The sequence below is a fragment of the Barbus barbus genome (assembly GCF_936440315.1).
Source record: "Barbus barbus genome assembly, chromosome: 18".
NCBI lineage: Eukaryota > Metazoa > Chordata > Actinopteri > Cypriniformes > Cyprinidae > Barbus > Barbus barbus.
In genome coordinates this window covers 5963906-5984491 of record NC_136746.1, presented here as the reverse complement: position 1 = coordinate 5984491, position 20586 = coordinate 5963906, and the positions used below count along the sequence as shown (strand labels likewise).

Sequence of the window (20586 nt, the reverse complement as noted above, 5' to 3'; positions counted from 1 at the left end):
ACATATTTTAAAAAGACTAAAGTGGAGCTGAATTATTATCTTATATTCTCCAATCACACACACAGGAGGTCTGTTACTCAATTTAGAAACTTTAAATAAACAAACACTGACAATAGACTAATGTCTCCAGTTTATAATGTGGATCCTTCTTCAGATCAGAGAGTAACTTCCTACTAGAATCTCCTAGATTATTCCCAAACAGATACAGTTCTCTCAGGTGTGAGGGGTTTGATCTCAGAGCTGAAGCCAGAGCAGCACAACCTTCATCTGTGATGCCACAATCCCACAACCTGTAGAGAACAATGACAGAATGTGAATTGTAGTTGAAGTGTGTGTAGTTTGTTATTGACTCTGGTCTCAGAGCAGGAGAGGAGATATAATGACAAGCATTGCCACATACTGCTGCTGATAGAATGAGATTTATGCATGTTGATGCTCAATGCTGCTGTTTGAAACTGTCGGTGCTTCAGGACTGAACAGACACACAGAGCTGAATGTGAGATATTGTTTCATAGTGATATAAGGACGGATCTGTCTGGAGAAACAGTCACTTGCTCCTCTAATAAACACCTACAGAAGGACATCTGCTTCACAGGAGCCATGTGTTCCCCATTACATCTCATTAACTCTTGTCATCAAACACTTGATCATTGTGTCATGTTTGGTCTCATCTGGCAGCTTAAAACTGAACAGAAATGTGTTGAACTCAATAGAGATTCTCAAGGTCTTACAAAGTAGACCTCTTGTCTACACATGCACTGCGATCATGTTAATGAGCTTTTCTTCTGGCTCATCACCTGTTTACCTCCAGCTTTATTGTTTTTGGTGTTTAACTTTCTTTTCCATCCCTGATATTAGAGGAACATGAAACTGCTGATAGAGCAGCAAATAAAACAAATAAATTAAATAAATGCTGCTTGTGGTTTTACAAGTGTTGAGGGTCTTTCCTTTTATCAATAATAATGCTAAACGCTGAAGAGATTATAACTTTCATTCACTGTAGTACTGAGTTAAAACTAAACACATTCAGACTCTTGTCTGTTCAAATCTAAACCTATGAGATATTCATCCTGCAGTAAGTCACAGAGACTCTGGATTACTATTTTACATGGTATCTGAAAGTTCATTATTTATCAAACTATCATAAGCAAAGCATGGGATGTAATGGAAATGAATGAAATTAACTTTCTGCTGAAATTTAGCATTTACTCTGAACATTGCTGATTTTATTCTTACAATTGACATTAAAGGATCAGGGATGCAAACACATCATGGGTGAAAAAGGTGACAAAGACATGCATTTGGTTTTCACACTAAACTAAAGTAAAAGACCGCTTCTTAAACCAGAGAAGGTGAACATGTTGGTATTCTTGTGGAAAAAAACATGCAATCCTGTCAGCGACAGCCAGTTTAGTTTTACTTCTCATCTTTGCTGTTTACCTCACGTTACGCTATGGAGGCTGTCTTTAATTTTTGTTTTGTTTTATTTATCTGATTCCTCAATGTTTGCTAAACATTCTGTAATTTAGTCGGTAGGCTATATAATATAGCATGTGGTGTATGGCATGCCTCATCTTATTCGTTTTTGATAATAAACGTTATAAGCTATAGTTTGTCATTATAGCCTACTGTTTTATTGTTGTTGTGCTTTTTAATTAAGAATAACAATGAATCAATCTTTTGTTTTAGTCTTAAAAAGTGAAAGGTGTATAGATATAAGCAAAACAGACAATTATCTTTTCTTGTAAAATGTGACAAGATCGCAAATTCGAGTGAAAGCATCCAAATCCGGCTTATAACACAGCAAAGGAGTAATTCCCGTTAACATTTAAATCACAAATAATAGCCTACTGATGAAAAAGAACGGGTTGAATGTTAAACACTCGTTACTACTACAAACCCGATTCCAAAAAAGTTGGGACACTGTACAAATTGTGAATAAAAACAGAATGCAATGATGTGGAAGTTTCAAATTTCAATATTTTATTCAGAATACAACATAGATGACATATCAAATGTTTAAACTGAGAAAATGTATCATTTTAAGGGAAAAATAAGTTTATTTTAAATTTCATGGCATCAACACATCTCAAAAAAGTTGGGACAAGGCCATGTTTACCACTGTGTGGCATCCCCTCTTGTTTTTATAACAGTCTGCAAACGTCTGGGGACTGAGGAGACAAGTTGCTCAAGTTTAGGAATAGGAATGTTGTCCCATTCTTGTCTAATACAGGCTTCTAGTTGCTCAACTGTCTTAGGTCTTCTTTGTCGCATCTTCCTCTTTATGATGCGCCAAATGTTTTCTATGGGTGAAAGATCTGGACTGCAGGCTGGCCATTTCAGTACCCGGATCCTCCTTCTACGCAGCCATGATGTTGTAATTGATGCAGTATGTGGTCTGGCATTGTCATGTTGGAAAATGCAAGGTCTTCCCTGAAAGAGACAACGTCTGGATGGGAGCATATGTTGTTCTAGAACTTGGATATACCTTTCAGCATTGATGGTGCCTTTCCAGATGTGTAAGCTGCCCATGCCACACGCACTCATGCAACCCCATACCATCAGAGATGCAGGCTTCTGAACTGAGCGCTGATAACAACTTGGGTTGTCCTTGTCCTCTTTAGTCCGGATGACATGGCGTCCCAATTTTCCAAAAATAACTTCATATTTTGATTCGTCTGACCACGGAACAGTTTTCCACTTTGCCACAGTCCATTTGAAATAAGCCTTGGCCCAGAAAAAACGCCTGCTCTTCTGGATCATGTTTAGATATGGCTTCTTTTTTGACCTATAGAGTTTTAGCCGGCAACGGCGAATGACACGGTGGATTGTGTTCACCGACAATGTTTTCTGGAAGTATTCCTGAGCCCATGTTGTGATTTCCATTACAGTAGCATTCCTGTATGTGATGCAGTGCCGTCTAAGGGCCCGAAGATCACGGGCATCCAGTATGGTTTTCCGGCCTTGACCCTTACGCACAGAGATGGTTCCAGATTCTCTGAATCTTTGGATGATATTATGCACTGTAGATGATGATAACTTCAAACTCTTTGCAATTTTTCTCTGAGAAACTCCTTTCTGATATTGCTCCACTATTTTTCGCCGCAGCATTGGGGGAATTGGTGATCCTCTTGCCATCTTGACTTCTGAGAGACACTGCCACTCTGAGAGGCTCTTTTTATACCCAATCATGTTGCCAATTGACCTAATAAGTTGAAAATTGGTCCTCCAGCTGTTCCTTATATGTACATTTAACTTTTCCGGCCTCTTATTGCTACCTGTCCCAACTTTTTTGGAATGTGTAGCTCTCATGAAATCCAAAATGAGCTAATATTTGGCATGACATTTCAAAATGTCTCACTTTCAACATTTGATATGTTATCTATATTCTGTTGTGAATAAAATATAAGTTTATGAGATTTGTAAATTATTGCATTCCTTTTTTATTCGTAATTTGTACAGTGTCTTTTTTGGAATTGGGTTTGTATATAACTATGACAACTATGATTCACCAGCATGCATGTTGCAGCAAAAAAATAAAAAATGATGTGCTCTTGTGACTGAGAAAGTTAGTCGCAAAAGAGCGACCAGTGGGAAGAATGAGTCTAGAGCCCTGTGAGGACAAAGACGTGTGACTATCAGAGAGATCTTACCCCAGTGTCTCCAGTTTACAGTGAGGATCCTGTAGTACATCAGAAAGCAGCTTCACTGAATCTCCTAGTTTATTTCCAGACAGATACAGTTCTCTCAGGTGTGAGGGGTTTGATCTCAGAGCTGAAGCCAGAGCAGCACAACCTTCATCTGTGATGCCACAATCAGTCAACCTGTAGAGAACAATGACACACTCTTCACTCTCTCAGATCAGATCAGTTTAGCTGTGAATCCATTATTAAAGATAAAGTACAAACTTAAAGCACAAATCAGTGTTTGATGGATCATTGGACTGAGGTCTAAAACATTTAACATACAGTACATTAAGACCCTTATGGTGAAAATCTTTTAACATTTTTAATATTGTGTATCTGGTGTTTTAAATATGCTTAAGAACAAACCATGAGGCAAATTCATCAATCAACACCATTGCTGAGTATTTTCTCCTTAAAACTGCAGAGTACCAAACACTGTCTCAAAAATACAGTTTGAAACTGTTGCTGTTTCCATGTAACCAATCTTTGGTTTTAGATTTATTAATTAATTGTGTACTCTGCTTTAAAAGCGTGTAAAATGTGTTTTTTCGATAACTTTTAAAACTATTTAAATGACTTTGATTCAAGAATATGGAATAAATGGATGGGATTTGTAATTGCAAAGTTGCCTGTTCATAATTCTAGAAACTCTCTCATAATGCAAACATATTCAAGTCCGTAAATATGTCTAGAATAACTTTTGCTGCTGAATTATCCACTAGGTTATACTATATTTGACATAGATTATAAACATACATATTTTATCATATTTATTTATAATGACTTGGTCTGTATCAATGTTCCCTCTAATTTTTTTCTTGCTGACCAAAACTTTTCTCTATTGGCCGGACATTTCGGTCACCTGAGCAAAAGCATTCTTTATACCAGACCTGTACAGCATGCACACAAAAAAGTGTGTAACTTTTAACTTTAATGTGCTATTTATATTTGATTTGACCCTTGATGTAAATAAATTATGTACATTTTAGGTACCTGAGAAAACATTATTACAGTACAATACACTGCAGTTCAAAAGTTTGGGATCAGTACATTTTTTAAAGAAGTTTCTTAAGCTCATCAAGGCTGTATTTTTTTAATAAAAATTGAATTTAAAATAAATGTTTTCTATTTTAATATACTTTGAAATATAATTTATTCCTGTGAAGAAAAGCTGAATTTTCAGTGTCACATGATCCTTCAGAAATCATATATGCTGATTTATAATCAATGTTGGAAAAGGTTGTGCTGCTTAATATTTTTTGGGGACCTGTGATATTTTTCAGGATTCTTTGAGAAATAAAAAGTTAAAAAGAACAGTACTAATTCAAAATATAAATTTTGTGTTGCAATATATACTACTAGTCAAAAGGTTGGGGTCAGTAAATTTCTCTCTTATTTATATATTTTTTTACATTAATACTTTTATTCAGCAAGGATGTGTTAAATGGATAAAAAGTGAAAGTAAAGACTTATATTTTTAGAAAATATTTATATTTTTAATTAATGCTGTTCTTTTTAACTTTTTATTAGCCTAATCAAAGAATCAAAGAAAAAAGGTTCCAAAAATATGAAGTAGCACAACAGTTTGAACACTGATAATAAATCAGCATATTTCTGAAGGAGCATGTGACACTGAAGACTCTCGTGTTGAGCTAACTCATTTCATCCGCAACCATTGAAGTATTGGGTTTGGCGCACATCATTCTCTTTCTATGAAACCTGTAAACCACATTCACCGGTTCTAACCGGCAGCAATAAACTGAAACCCGTTCTATGACACTTCCTATGGTATTAATCAGATAACCTAGATACAAAACATAAACGTAACATTACAGCTTGTATCTGCACAAGTAACTGTATGAATGTATCTTGTATCCCACTGCTCCGGGTGTGTGTTCACGGTGTGTGTGTGTGTGTGTGTGTGCATTTGTTCACTACTCAATGCTGTGTGTGTGCACTTGGATGGGTTAAACGCAGAGCACCAATTTCGAGTATGGGTCACCATACTTGACAATACGTCACGACTTTACTTTACTTTACAAAAGGATGCATTTGCTTGAATTTTAAGGTAAGCGCTATATCGAGCGAGCAAGCGAGAAAGAGAGAGATAAAATTAAAAAAGACCTTTAATACAAATTAAATTCACTTAACGGTAACATTATTTCACAACACACTATTTCTTACATCAGCTGAGTAAAGTGAAGCTCATTATCAACAACAGAACACAATACACCTCTAAAACACCAGATATTTTCAAACATTTCAATACAAGATGTGGCTTTATAAAAAACTGAAATCAATCAGCAGGCTTCAATCTATAACAATGCATAAAAGCATGGAAAGCAGTTTCTCTATGAGAGCAAAAAGGACATTGTTGACTAACATTAGGATTCAACACAGATATAAAGGCATTAACAGCAATAATACAGTGTAAAATTCTCCATTGCAAATCTCCAATTTTTTTATTTAATGGTGGCTTGTAAAACGTTTTCCAGTTTGGCATAAAACTTCATCCAACCCTAAAACAGTTCTCCATCGTGTATCAGTTTTCCTATTCAGTGCTTTTTTATTAAAACATTTAACACATAATGTATACAATGTCTTGCCATTCATTCCTTTAAAATCCATATACAATTTTTTTTCTGAATCCAAAAAAAAATCCACCACACTCCTCCAATTTAGGTGAAATCAATAGCTTTGGAAAGACATCTTTATCACAGGAAACAATTTCCCCATCACAATATCTTAAATCAGCCTCTTCGGTTGTGATACAAGCCTGTATCTTTTGTAATAATTTCTCAACCATTCGAGCTAATCTAACCCCTAACTTTGTGGCCACCACATCCACCTCTACAAAATCTGGACCAGCCAAACTTAACAGCTGGCGAAATGTCACCACCTTAGCATTTGTGAAAATTCCAATCAATGAGACTGATGCACTAGTTGAGTCCAGTCTCGCACCATAAACCAATGGCTCTTCCAAAAGCCAATGCAAGGACGTGGAATCATTTGTCCTTTGGAATTGAAAAAGGTTCCAGACTTTAAAAAGGTTCTGATAGAAAACTGGAAAATTTGCTACACTCAAAAGTTTTTGGGTCCAATAAAAATAAAGGTTTATCCAGGTTTAATCCAGCCACAGTCTTTAAAATAGTACTTGCTATTGGTCTCCAGCTTACAGACTCAGGGCCAGTTAGAAAACGTTGTATAAATTGCACTCGAAAAAAAGTGCAGTTTATACAATAGCTGGTTTAATCCAGCCACAGTCTTTAAAATAGTACTTGCTATTGGTCTCCAGCTTACAGACTCAGGGCCAGTTAGAAAACGTTGTATAAATTGCACTCGAAAAGTTGCCGTTCTGCTTTGCAAATGCAAAAGTCCTTGCCCACCTTCTTTTGGTAGGTAAAACATTATGAAGCACACGGTGCATTTTATCCCAGAAAAAGTCTATCAACATTGATTGGATCTTATTAAGCAAAAGTGATGGCGGATCATCACGCATCAAATGATGCCAAAGAGTTGAAGCAACAACATTATTTATAATAAAGGTTCTACCCCTAAAAGACAATGTTTGCTTTATCCACCTCCATTTATCCAAGCGACCCTTTATTTTCTCAGCCAACCCTTCCCAATTTTTTGACTGAAAAGATTCATCTCCTAAATAAACTCCTAAATATTTTAGCCCGTCTCTTTTCCAACTAAGCCCAATTGGAATTTTAAGGGGCGCTGTTATCCATTCACCCACCAAAACAGCCTTATTTTTTACCCAGTTAACTTTTGCGGCTGATAACATTTTAAAATCTTCCAGAGTTTTCATTAAAATTTCCACATCATTTTGCTCTTTAACAAATTACAATAATGTCATCAGCATAAGCTGATACAACAAAAGTACTTTCACATTTAGACAATGATAAACCTCTTAAAACTTTTCTCCATCAATGCAAAAGTGGTTCTGCTGCCAAAGTGTAGAGCATACCTGACAAAGAACAACCTTGCCTTACTCCATGTCGAACTTTGAAAGGTGCACACAAGCCACCATTAAATTTCAACATGCTCTCAATGTCACTATATAATACTCTAATATAACTTTTAAAAACAGAATTAAGTCCAAACGCATCTAAAACTTTCCATAAATAATCATGCTCTATGCGGTCATATGCTTTTTCTTGATCAATGGAAATCAATCCAAAATTTACACCACACATTTTTGAAAAATCTATAAAATCCTGAATTAAATTTTTTTGATCAAAGATAACTCTACCAGGCATACAGTAGGATTGGTTAAGATTAATTACATCCTCTAAGACTTCCTTTAATCTAATTGCCAATAGTTTAGACATAATTTTATAGTCAGAGCACAGTAACGATACTGGTCTCCAGTTTTTAATCTCACTTAAATCTCTTTTCTTTGGCAGGAGGGTAAGAATTGCTCTCCAACTACTTAATGGTAATAAACCTAAAACTAAACTATCACTAAGTACTGCAAGCAAGTTCCCCCCTACAATACCCCAGTATGCTTTATAAAACTCGAAGGGAATTCCATCTATCCCTGGAACTTTCCCATTTTGCATACTTTGAAGAGCATCATACAGTTTGTTTAAAGTAATAGCTTTACGGAGTATTGCATTAGCACTTTCAGAGATTTCAGGCAAATCTTCAAAGACAATATTATCTTCATCTTGACCTATCCTGTGAGCACAACTATAAAGGTTTTTATAGAACTTAACAGCTCTTTATCTAATTTCAACTGGATCTGACAACATTGTCATTCCGCTACATGTGGGGACATACAGTGGAACGATGTCGTGTCTCGCAGGACCACGGTGCTACATAGATACAGACATACAACAATGAAGTAAAAAAACACTATAAACCTATACACTACTAACCTACTGACAGATTTAACTATAAGTATACTATATATAAGTATTTACCCTATACAAACTAAAAGAATAAAGGATAAAAAATACAACTATACGAATGCTTCACATAAATATTACCCTATACAAACTAAAAAATAGAAGATAAAAAATACAAACTATACGAATGCTTCACAAATACTGTACATGTGCAAAGAGAGACATTTGAGTCAGCAGCTGGTTGGGGAACAGTGCAGGATGATTTGTAGTGCATGAGCATGTAAACATACATATATTGCTGAGTCTTTTGTGAGATTGTGCACACGCAGCAGTGTGTGTAAGTGTCCATAGTGCACATAGTGTAAAGTGTAAGTGTCCATAGTGTAAAGTGTCCATAATGCACATAGAGGAGAGTGTGTTACTACAGGTGGTTTGTACAGGCCCACTCACCTGTGTGTAGCACACTTGAATTGCACAAAAAAAAAAAAAAAAAATTAAGTTCCATACAGTTTTTTCTTTGGTGTGGTAAGGTTTGGGGTGGGGGGTGGTCCATGTTCAGGAGGTAGGGGTTTGCATGGGGTTTCAGAGGGGGGTGGGGTGGTTTGAGTTCAGGGATCTCACAGCCTGGGGGAAAAAGCTGTTGAGCAGTCTGGCGGAGCGGGCTCTGATGCTCCGGTACCGTCTTCCTGATGGTAGGAGCTGGAAGAGACTGTGGGAGGGATGGGTGGAGTCCTTCACGATGCTGTTGGTTTTGCTGGAGCATCGTGTAAGGAAGATGTCCAGGATGGAGGGGAGAGGGGCACCGATGATCTTTGCAGCTGTGTTCACTGTCCGCTGGAGGGTCTTGCGGTCAGCAGCACTGCAGTTCCCGTACCAGACAGTGATGCAGCTGGTCAGCACATTCTCAATGGTGCCTCTGTAGAATGTGGTGAGGATGGGTGGAGGGAGACTTGCTCTTTTCAGCCGGCGGAGAAAGTGTAGGCGCTGTTGTGCCTTTTTGGAGAGTGACATGGTGTTGGTGGTCCAGGTGAGATCCTCTGTGATGTGCACCCCCAGGAATTTAGTGCTGCTGACTCTCTCCACAGTCGAGCTGTCGATGGTCAGTGGGGGGTGGTCAACGGAGTTTCTCCTGAAGTCCATCACAACCTCCTTTATCTTCTCCACATTGAGGGACAGATTGTTTGTGCCACACCATTCAGCCAGCTGTGCCACTTCCTCTCTGTAGTGCGTTTCATCGTTGTTGCTGATGAGACCTACCACTGTTGTGTCATCAGCAAACTTGATGATGTGGTTGGAGCTGAACTTGGCAGTGCAGTCGTGGGTCAGCAGTGTGAAGAGCAGCGGGCTAAGCACACAGCCTTGTGGGGCACCTGTGCTCAGTGTTGTAGTGCTCGAGGTGTTGTTGCCGACACGGACTGACTGAGGTCTTCCAGTTAGAAAGTCCAGGATCCAGTTACAAAGGGAATTGTTAAGGCCCAGCAGGTTTAGCTTATTTATGAGCTGTTGTGGGATTATTGTGTTGAATGCCGAGCTGAAGATGAACAGCATTCTAACATAGGAGTCTTTATTTTCTAGGTGGGTAAGAGCCAGGTGGAGGGTGGAGGAAATTGCATCGTCCGTAGAGCGGTTTGGACGGTATGCAAACTGGAGCGGGTCGAGTGTGTTGGGGAGGCTGGTTTTGATGTTATGCATGACTAGCCTCTCAAAGCACTTCATCATGATTGGAGTCAGTGCTATGGGACGGTAGTCATTGAGAGAGGACACAGGTGATTTCTTTGGTACCGGTATGATTGTTGTGGATTTGAAACACGTGGGGACGACTGCCTGGCTCAGCGAGGTGTTGAAGATATCTGTTAGGACATCTGTCAGCTGTGCAGCACAGTCTCTCAGAACACGGCCAGGTATGTTGTCAGGACCCGCAGCCTTGCGTGGGTTAATCCTAGATAGGTCTTCCTTACGTCGGCTGGAGACAGACAGAGCGCCCGGTCGTTGGGAGATGTGGGCAGTTTTTGTGCAGGTGTGTCATTCTGCATTTCAAACCGTGAATAAAAGTGGTTTAGTGCATCGGGGAGGGATGTGTCCTCATCACAGGCCTGTGGCGGGGGCTTGTAGTCAGTGATGGTCTGAATGGCTTGCCACAGGCTCCGTGTGTCTCTGCTGTCTGTGAAGTGGTTGTTGATTTTTTGGGCATATGACCGTTTTGCTTTTTTGATGCCACAGGACAGATTGGCTCTTGCTGTTTTGAGGGCTGCTTTATCTCCTGATCTGAATGCTTCATCTCTGGTCTTTAGCAGCCCACGAACCTCTGCTGTCATCCATGGCTTCTGGTTTGCACGTGTGGTGATGGTCTTGGTGACTGTCACATCATCAGTGCACTTTTTGATGTAAGCAGTCACAGTTTCAGTGTACTCATTCAGTTCTGTGTGGTTGTTGTAGGTGGCTGCCTCTTTAAACATGTTCCAGTCTGTCCTGGAAGCAGTCCTGCAGTGCTGAGGTGGCATTGTCTGGCCATACTGTGATCTGCTTTTCAACCGGTTTGGTGAGTTTGAGAAGTGGTCTATATGCTGGGATTAGCATAACAGTGATGTGGTCTGAGTACCCGAGGTGGGGGCGGGGTTCAGCCTTGTAAGAGTTCTTAACTGTTGTTTAAACAAAGTCCAGTGTGTTGTTTCCCCTTGTTGCAAAGTTCACATGTTGGTAGAACTTTGTCAAAACTGTCTTTAAGTTTGCGTGGTTGAAGTCACCGGCTATGATGAAAAAGCCGTCAGGGTTTTTTGTTTGTTGTTCACTGATGACGCTATACAGTTCACGAAGCGCGTCCTTAGCGTTTGCACACAGGGGGATGTAAACCGCAACGATAACAATGGCCATGAACTCCCGCGGCAGATAGAACGGTCGACACTTCACAACCATAAACTCCACCAGCGATGAACAGTGTTTTGATAATACCGCAGCATTGTTACACCAGTCTTTGTTGATATACACACACAAGCCACCTCCGCGTGTCTTACCAGACAGTGATGAATCTCTGTCCGCTCGGAAGTTGGATAGCCCGTGCAGTTGAATGGCGGAGTCCGGGATGTTGTCGTTTAGCCATGTTTCGGTGGAAAAAAACACGCAACAGTCCCTTGCCTCATGCTGTGTAGATCGACTGAGTTGAATTAAGTCCAGTTTGTTTTCCAGAGAGCGAGCGTTTGAGAGCATGAGTGTTGGAAGAGCCGGTCTTGAGGGGTTAGCTCTTAGCCTAGCTCGTATACCTCCGCGCTTACGTCCTCTCTCACACCGCTTGCGACGCTGCCTTGTGCAGGTAGCGTCAGTAGGCGAGGCCGCGGTCTTGAGGTCCGGCTCCAGCAGTAAACAAAGGCCTCGTAGCTTCTCAGTAGCCGCCGGCGAGAGTTGATGCTCGTATGCGTTGCTGATATCCAGAAGACTTTGGCGATCATAGATGAATTCTGGGGTGATTTCCTTAAGAGTTAGCGGTAAACTTACACTATTTGGAGACGAACAGACAACATTAAACGACATAGAAGCACCGTCTTTGGGACCTGGAGCAGCCGCAGCGATCGATCGCGCCGCCATCTTCCTTTTCTCATGATGTCTCTGACCATTCTCTTTTTCCAATCCAAAAAAAAACTTTGATGGAACATCCAACTGCTCCACATTCTGGGAGCGTGATCTAACCAATGCCCCCTGTGCCTTTCTTTTATAAAAATCTGACAAAGCTGGTCTTTTCAAATAAAAGATTCTAAATGGTCTTGATTTCCAGTTTCTTGAATTAAAGCTTGAATTTCAAACATTTCATTTTCTAACTTCTTAATAGACTGACTTAAAATTTTTAGAGACATTTAAAGTACATTGTTGACACAATTGCTTGATATTAACTTTTCCAATGTCCCACCATTCTTGTAAAGAGGAAAATTGACCTTGTTGTTCTCTAAATGACTCCCAATAAAACATAAAAGCCTCTTTAAACTTTAAATCTGATAAAGTCACATTACAATGCCAATAAGGGCTTAACAGAACTCAACTTCAATGTACACACAACCAAACTATGGTCAGAGAAACCTACAGGAACAATTGAGCTATTTATGAAAGAACTACAGTGATATTTAAAAGACATAAAATCTGTCTAAGCGTGCCATTGACAGCAAATTATCACAAATGTGTGTCCTATAATTAAAATTTATCCATACATCACATAGCTCATTCGTTTCTATCAATTGTATTAATTTTCTATGAGAAGCCATATGTGGCTCTAAATGGTTCCTATCAATGTTTTTCTCAACACAATTAAAATCCCCTCCCATAACTAAAAACTCCCCATTATCACACTTTTCTACTACTGTATTCAATTTATCTAAAAAGACAATTATTTCTATTTGTGAGGTTGGTGCATATATACAGACAAATGCAAAAACATGATCTTCAAATTGGGCCTTAATCTTTAAGCCTCTACCTTTTACAAATTCCTCTACTAAAAAAGATGAGGGAGTAAAATGTTTATTAAACAAAACAGCAACTCCACCACTGAGTGAGGTATTATGAATAATATAAAGTCACTTGACTTTATTATAATATAATACAAACCCGATTCCAAAAAAGTTGGGACACTGTACAAATTGTGAATAAAAACAGAATGCAATGATGTGGAAGTTTCAAATTTCAATATTTTATTCAGAATACAACATAGATGACATATCAAATGTTTAAACTGAGAAACTGTATCATTTTAAGGGAAAAACATTTTATTTTCAATTTCATGGCATCAACACATCTCAAAAAAGTTGGGACAAGGCCATGTTTACCACTTTGTGGCATCCCCTCTTCTTTTTATGACAGTCTGCAAACGTCTGGGGACTGAGGAGACAAGTTGCTCAAGTTTAGGAATAGGAATGTTGTCCCATTCTTGTCTAATACAGGCTTCTAGTTGCTCAACTGTCTTAGGTCTTCTTTGTCGCATCTTCCTCTTTATGATGCGCCAAATGTTTTCTATGGGTGAAAGATCTGGACTGCAGGCTGGCCATTTCAGTACCCGGATCCTCCTTCTACGCAGCCATGATGTTGTAATTGATGCAGTATGTGGTCTGGCATTGTCATGTTGGAAAATGCAAGGTCTTCCCTGAAAGAGACAACGTCTGGATGGGAGCATATGTTGTTCTAGAACTTGGATATACCTTTCAGCATTGATGGTGCCTTTCCAGATGTGTAAGCTGCCCATGCCACACGCACTCATGCAACCCCATACCATCAGAGATGCAGGCTTCTGAACTGAGCGCTGATAACAACTTGGGTTGTCCTTGTCCTCTTTAGTCCGGATGACATGGCGTCCCAATTTTCCAAAAAGAACTTCAAATTTTGATTCGTCTGACCACAGAACAGTTTTCCACTTTGCCACAGTCCATTTGAAATAAGCCTTGGCCCAGAAAAAACGCCTGCTCTTCTGGATCATGTTTAGATATGGCTTCTTTTTTGACCTATAGAGTTTTAGCCGGCAACGGCGAATGACACGGTGGATTGTGTTCACCGATAATGTTTTCTGGAAGTATTCCTGAGCCCATGTTGTGATTTCCATTACAGTAGCATTCCTGTATGTGATGCAGTGCCGTCTAAGGGCCCGAAGATCACGGGCATCCAGTATGGTTTTCCGGCCTTGACCCTTACGCACAGAGATTGTTCCAGATTCTCTGAATCTTTGGATGATATTATGCACTGTAGATGATGATAACTTCAAACTCTTTGCAATTTTTCTGAGAAACTCCTTTCTGATATTGCTCCACTACTTTTCGCCACAGCATTGGGGGAATTGGTGATCCTCTTGCCATCTTGACTTCTGAGAGACACTGCCACTCTGAGAGGCTCTTTTTATACCCAATCATGTTGCCAGTTGACCTAATAAGTTGCAAATTGGTCCTCCAGCTGTTCCTTATATGTACATTTAACTTTTCCGGCCTCTTATTGCTATCTGTCCCAACTTTTTTGGAATGTGTAGCTCTCATGAAATCCAAAATGAGCCAATATTTGGCATGACATTTCAAAATGTCTCACTTTCAACATTTGATATGTTATCTATATTCTATTGTGATTAAAATATAAGTTTATGAGATTTGTAAATTATTGCATTCCTTTTTTATTCGTAATTTGTACAGTGTCCCAACTTTTTTGGAATCAGGTTTGTATAAAGAAGACCACCCCATTCAATAGCAATTTTTTCGTCACAATGTGTCTCCTGCAAAAACAGGACATCAATTCTATTTTGATTCACTACTTCATAGATCTGTGCTCTCTTCCTGTAGTCTCTAGCCCATTCCTATTTAAAGATGCAATGAGAATGTTATTCATCAAAAAAAATAAAGAAAGAGGCTACATTACAAAGAGCAAGACATCCAATCAGGGCATAAAGATTAAACCATTTCATCATCATTGGTCAATTGGAATTGAATTTGTGTGACAATTTTCTTTAACCGATAAACTTCTTTGTCAGTAAATCTCCCTTCACCCATTAAACACTTAATATTTTCCAGCAGTTTTCTAATGTCTGGAAAATATTCCACAATTTGCACTCCTCTCATGTTTTTAGTCACCTTCAAGAACTTTTAAACCTCATCCACTCCATAGTCAAGACATGACCAACCAGATTGGGAGCAAACTGAAACATTTGAATCAAAGCACTCGCTCTCACTACTTTCATTGTCTAACTTTTCCTCCTCATGATTCTTTCTGGCCTGTTTCAAAACTAAGCTCTTGTCACTTTTGTTTTAAAAACAACCTGATCCATGTCCATTAACATATCATTCTGAACCACATTCTCTAAATGTGTGTCAGTATCAGAAAGTTGACTCAAACTCATTTGAGTATTCACTAATGCTTCATCTCCACCATCAGTATTGTTACTTTCATCCATCTCAAAGATGGTCAAATCAGACTTTTTAGTGCATATTTCATCACTTTCATCACTTTGTCTAATCAAACTAGAATCAACATTGTTAGCTGCTAACACAACTCTTTTGTGATGACTAGAGTTAAAATCATCAGAAGTAGTAGCGACTTCCCCATTTTTATTCTGAGCATTCTTATCTTTAGCACTGTTATTCTGCTCACTTTGATGAGTGACATTTTCTGGACAGCCACGAATCAAATGCAGGGCTTCAGGTGTATGTGCTCAGAAAAAGCGCAGACCAGCGCGCGAATTAAACATTTAACCAGCAAGGCTTGTGTGCAAATAATGTACTTTTGCGATCGCGAATAAGTGCAGTGTCCTGTCAGAGTAACTCTACTGCTGTATATCGGGTTGTACAGTATATAGAGACGGAGGCGCCAGAACTGTATTTGACATAATGTGTGCTGTAGCACGATACTACCATATTTCTTCAAAAGCAGATCGTGGAGACATTTTTATCGTCCACGATCAAAAATCGTCATATCGCACACCCCTAAGCCTAGCCAATTCCAGCGGTCTCGCCACTGGGGCTGAAACTTTCTCTGCCTTTTCTTTTCGTGTTCCCTTTCGCTTTCCCTCAATTCCTCTGGTGATTTTCTCTTCCTTGCCTTCTCTTTTTTACCCGGCGTTTGGCCGGGTGATGTGGGTTTCAGAAACATGTAGCCTAGCTTAATAGTAGCTATAGGTAGGTGCTGAGCAGCAGTGTGCAGTTTGCGCGCGTAACCGCGGGAGCGAGCATGGCGGTGCAGACGGAGCGCATAAACCCGCTGCATCTGTAAGGCTGTCGGGATCACGTAACGTGTTAGCGGTGGTTACCGAGACGATTAAACAGAAATCAAAACACAGAACCACAGGTAATTAATGTGAAATTAGACTTTTTTTAATCGAGGCATTATTTTTACTGGCCCCACCGGGCTAGTGGTTGGAGCGATCTGGTGGCCCTGACGGTTTTAAAAGTACGTAGGGGCCACCGGGCCAATTATATTGTCGACCCCAGAAATGACCAGACTTTCCACAAAAAAAAAAAAAACACTTCATCGTATTTGTAGAAACAAAGACTGTAATCAAAATCATCCACCTTAAGCCACCTTCACCCCGTGGCGCCGCGTGAGTGAATCTAGAGCATTAGCTACCCGAGTCGCCATCCCTCCCAGTACAAAGACTGGTTTTGGCCCTCAACAAACAGGCTTCTCTTCTAAACTCTCAACAAATAAACTTTAACTTTACAACAAACAAAGAAAAAAGAAAGAAAAAAAGAGACTTATTACTGCCACAGTGGGCGAAAAACACCCACTCACACAACAAACGCCCACACATGCGCAGAGAGAGAGAGAGAGACTATATCTAACATATCGTATATATCCACTATATCTAACATTAAACAACCAAACAAACAAAAAATAAAAAAGAATATGTGGTTTGATAATGAATGCAATTGTCTCAGAAAAGACCTTTGACGACTTTCTAACAAAAAGCATAAAGAAACGGCCAATCAGATGCTATGGCTCGCTCGCCTACTCCAACTGTTTGAAAAATTATAAAAAGCTCATTTGCAACAAAATAGATCAATATTATGAAGCTAAAATTGATGAAATCGATGAATCAATAGACCAAAACAATTTCTGGAATCTCTTAAAAAAATTTGAAAGCCCCAAATCAAACACATTACTCCAGTGCGGCACAATCTGGAGGTCTTACTTTAAAACTCTTTACCAAAAACTTGAAACAGACTTCAACCAGCCCCAAACAAAAACAAAGAGACAACTAGAAGATTTACAGAAAACAATAAAAAAAATTACCAAAACCCATTGGGCACGATTATAACAACATCAGAAATAACAGAGCACATTAAAAATCTCAAACTAAAAAAGGCATGTGGACAAGACAACATCAGTAATGAAATGCAGCCCTTACATAATTCAAGCTCTGGCAAAATTATTCAATCTGATCTTATCCTCTGGTGACTTCCCTGAGACCTGGTCTGAAGGACTGATCACTCCTATATATAAAAAAGGAGATAGATTCGATCCCAGTAATTACCGTGGTATTTGTGTGGGCAGTAACCTAGCAAAGCTTTTCTGTAATATAATAAACAACTGCATAGTGACATTCCTTACAAGACACAACATCCTAAATAAATCACAAATTGGCTTTTTACCAAAACAACGTACATCTATTCTCTCCACACTCTAATTAACACAAATCTAAAGGGCAACCAAAGAAAAATATTTACATGTTTTGTTGATTTAAAAAAAAGCTTTCGACGGTATATGGCATGATGGTTTACTATACAAATTATTACAAATTGGTGGAAAAACATTTGATGTTATACAATCCATTTATGAAAACAGTAAATGTGCGGTCAGAATTGGGAATCTCAGAAGTGCGTTCTTCCAGCAGGGTCGTGGAGTGAGGCAGGGATGCAGTCTGAGCCCAACCCTGTTTAACATCTACATCAATGAAATGGCAGAAGCTCTGGACCGCTCCGGCAGCATCCTTGCTCTGCACGACTCTGAAGTCAAATGCCTGCTGTATGCGAACAACCTGGTTCTGCTGTCCCTCACAGCCGAGGGTCTCCAGCACAGCCTGGCCCTGCTGGAACAGTATTGTGAGAAATGGGCTCTGACGGTCAACCTGGACAAAACCAGAGTCAAGGTGTTCCAGAAGAAGGCCAGGTCTCAGGGAAGCAGATACCAGTTCAGTTATGGAGGAGAAGTCCTGGAGCACAGCACCAGCTACACTTACCTTTCAGTTTGGCTGTGAAGGTCTTGAATGAGAAGACACGGAGGGCATTTTATGCCATCAAATCACGGTTTGGCCAATTAAAATTACCAATTAAAACATGGATTAAATTATATCATGCAATCATTAAACAAATTCTACTATACGGGAGTGAAATTTGGGGACCAATAATAAAAAAAAAAAAATTGGGATAAAACTTCAATAGAAAAACTACAACTAGAAATGATCAAAAACATTTTAGGGGTCCATAGAGGTACGTCCAATGATGCCTGCAGAGCTGAATTAGTTTTATACCCACTGAAGATTAAGATGCAGAAGAAATGTATTCAGTTCTGGCATCACCTCCATCAATCTGATCTTGATTCAATCCGATATAAAGCCCTCCTCGCCAATGAAACCTCAGTAGAATCTCATCCTCTAAACACACTCGCTCTTCAGGGAGTCCATAAAACCCAGCTCCTCACTGACTACAGCTTCAAACCCAAAACCATTATTAAAGAAATTGACAAAAATCTAAGACACTCATGATAAATCTCTAAAAATACACTTTGACCTTCAAAATAAATTCTAATGCTACTCAACCCTAAACAGAACCACTAAATTTGCCAATTATTTATTGATTAAACCATTTACAGAAAGACAAATCCTCTCCAAATACAGATCAAGTAGAAATAGAGAGAGGAAGACACAGACAAACATGGACAGAGCGAGAGCAGAGGATCTGTAGACACTGTGATCTACAGCAAATAGAGGACAAGAAACACTTTCTGTTGACTTGTCCTAAATATCACAATGTGAGGAAAACATTTCTCCCCAGATTTGAAGCCCTGATCCCATAATTTACTGAACTTGAAGTGATACTGAGAAAATGCCCTTCTTACTAACACAGCTGCACTAGCTGCTAAATATGTACCATTCACAATGTTAGATGTTAAACATGATTAATTTGAAACTGACTGACTTTATCTTTTCATTTATTTAGATGGATTTTATTTATTATTATTTATGTTGTTGTTATAATATACTGTATATACAGTGGTGTGAAAAAGTGTTGGCCCCCTTCCTGATTTTTTATTTTTTTGCATGTTTGTCACACTTTAATGTTTCAGATCATCAAACAAATGTAAATATTAATCAAAAGATAACACAAGTAAACACAACATGCAGTTTTTAAATGAAGGGAAAACAAAATCCAAATCCACATGGCCCTGTGTGAAAAAGTGTTTTGGGAAAATACTCTGTGGACTGACGAGACAAAAGTTGAACTTTTTGGAAGGGTGTGTGTCCCATTACATCTGGCGTAAAAGTAACACAGCATTTCAGAAAAAGGACATCATACCAACAGTAAAATATGGTGGTGGTAGTGTGATGGTCTGGGGCTGTTTTGCTGCTTCAGGACCTGGAAGACTTGCTGCGATAAATGGAAGCATGAATTCAGCCGTCTACCAAAAAATCCTGAAGGACAATGTCCGGCCATCTGTTCGTGACCTCAAGCTGAAGCGAACTTGGGTTCTGCAGCAGAACAATGATCCAAAACACACCAGCAAATCCACCTCTGAATGGCTGAAGTAAAACAAAATGAAGACTTTGGAGTGGCCTAGTCAAAGTCCTGACCTGAATCCTATTGAGATTCAAGATTCAAGATTTTATTTGTCACATACACAATTATACAGAGTATAACCAGCAGTGAAATGTCGAATGCCGAATGTACATAAATATTAAGATAAATAAAAGTAGAAAAAATAAAAGAATAAAATAAAATAAAAGATAAAAAATATATAAATATAAATGTGCAGGTCAGTATGTTTGTTGACTTAAATGGTAATAGAAGAAGGAATGTGCAAAAAGTTGTGCAAAAAGTTGTACAGGGTATTTACATAGCAGCAATACGAGGTAGAAAAAAAATTATGAATAACTTATTGATATAGTGATATTTACATGGAGTCAAGTGATGGTATGACACAGAGTTAGAGTTTAGGAGCCTGATGGCCTGGGGGAAGAAGCTCCTCCTAAGTCTCTCAGTTTTTGCCATCAGGCTACGGAAGCGCTTACCAGATGGAAGCAAAGTGAATAGACGATTACCAGGGTGATTAGAGTCCTTGATGATTTTAACAGCTCTATTTTTGCAGCGTTTGTAGATGTCCTGCAGAGAGGGGAGAGCAGACCCTGAGATGCGCTCAGCTAAGCGCACATCTCTCTGTAGTGCTTTGCAGTCCTGATTGGAGCTGTTTCCATACCACACTGAGATGCACTGAGTCAATACACTTTCTATGGTCCCTGAATAGAACGTTTTCAGGATTGCTGGTGAGACCCTGAATTTCCTCAGCTATCGCAGATGGTACAGTCTTTGCCTGGCTTTCTTAAC

General features: G+C 39.1%; 1 protein-coding gene across 1 annotated transcript in view; it reads right to left on the bottom strand.

Annotated features, from left to right (window-relative positions):
* LOC306884643 (NACHT, LRR and PYD domains-containing protein 3-like) overlaps positions 1 to 20586 on the bottom strand; it is a 28701-nt gene that overhangs the window by 1003 nt on the left and 7112 nt on the right. The window contains exons 3-4 of the mRNA XM_079440702.1: positions 3654 to 3824; positions 112 to 290 (exon numbers count right to left, since the gene is read on the bottom strand). Coding sequence (XP_079296828.1) covers positions 112 to 290; positions 3654 to 3824 — 350 coding nt within the window. The remainder of the gene's footprint in view (positions 1 to 111; positions 291 to 3653; positions 3825 to 20586) is intronic.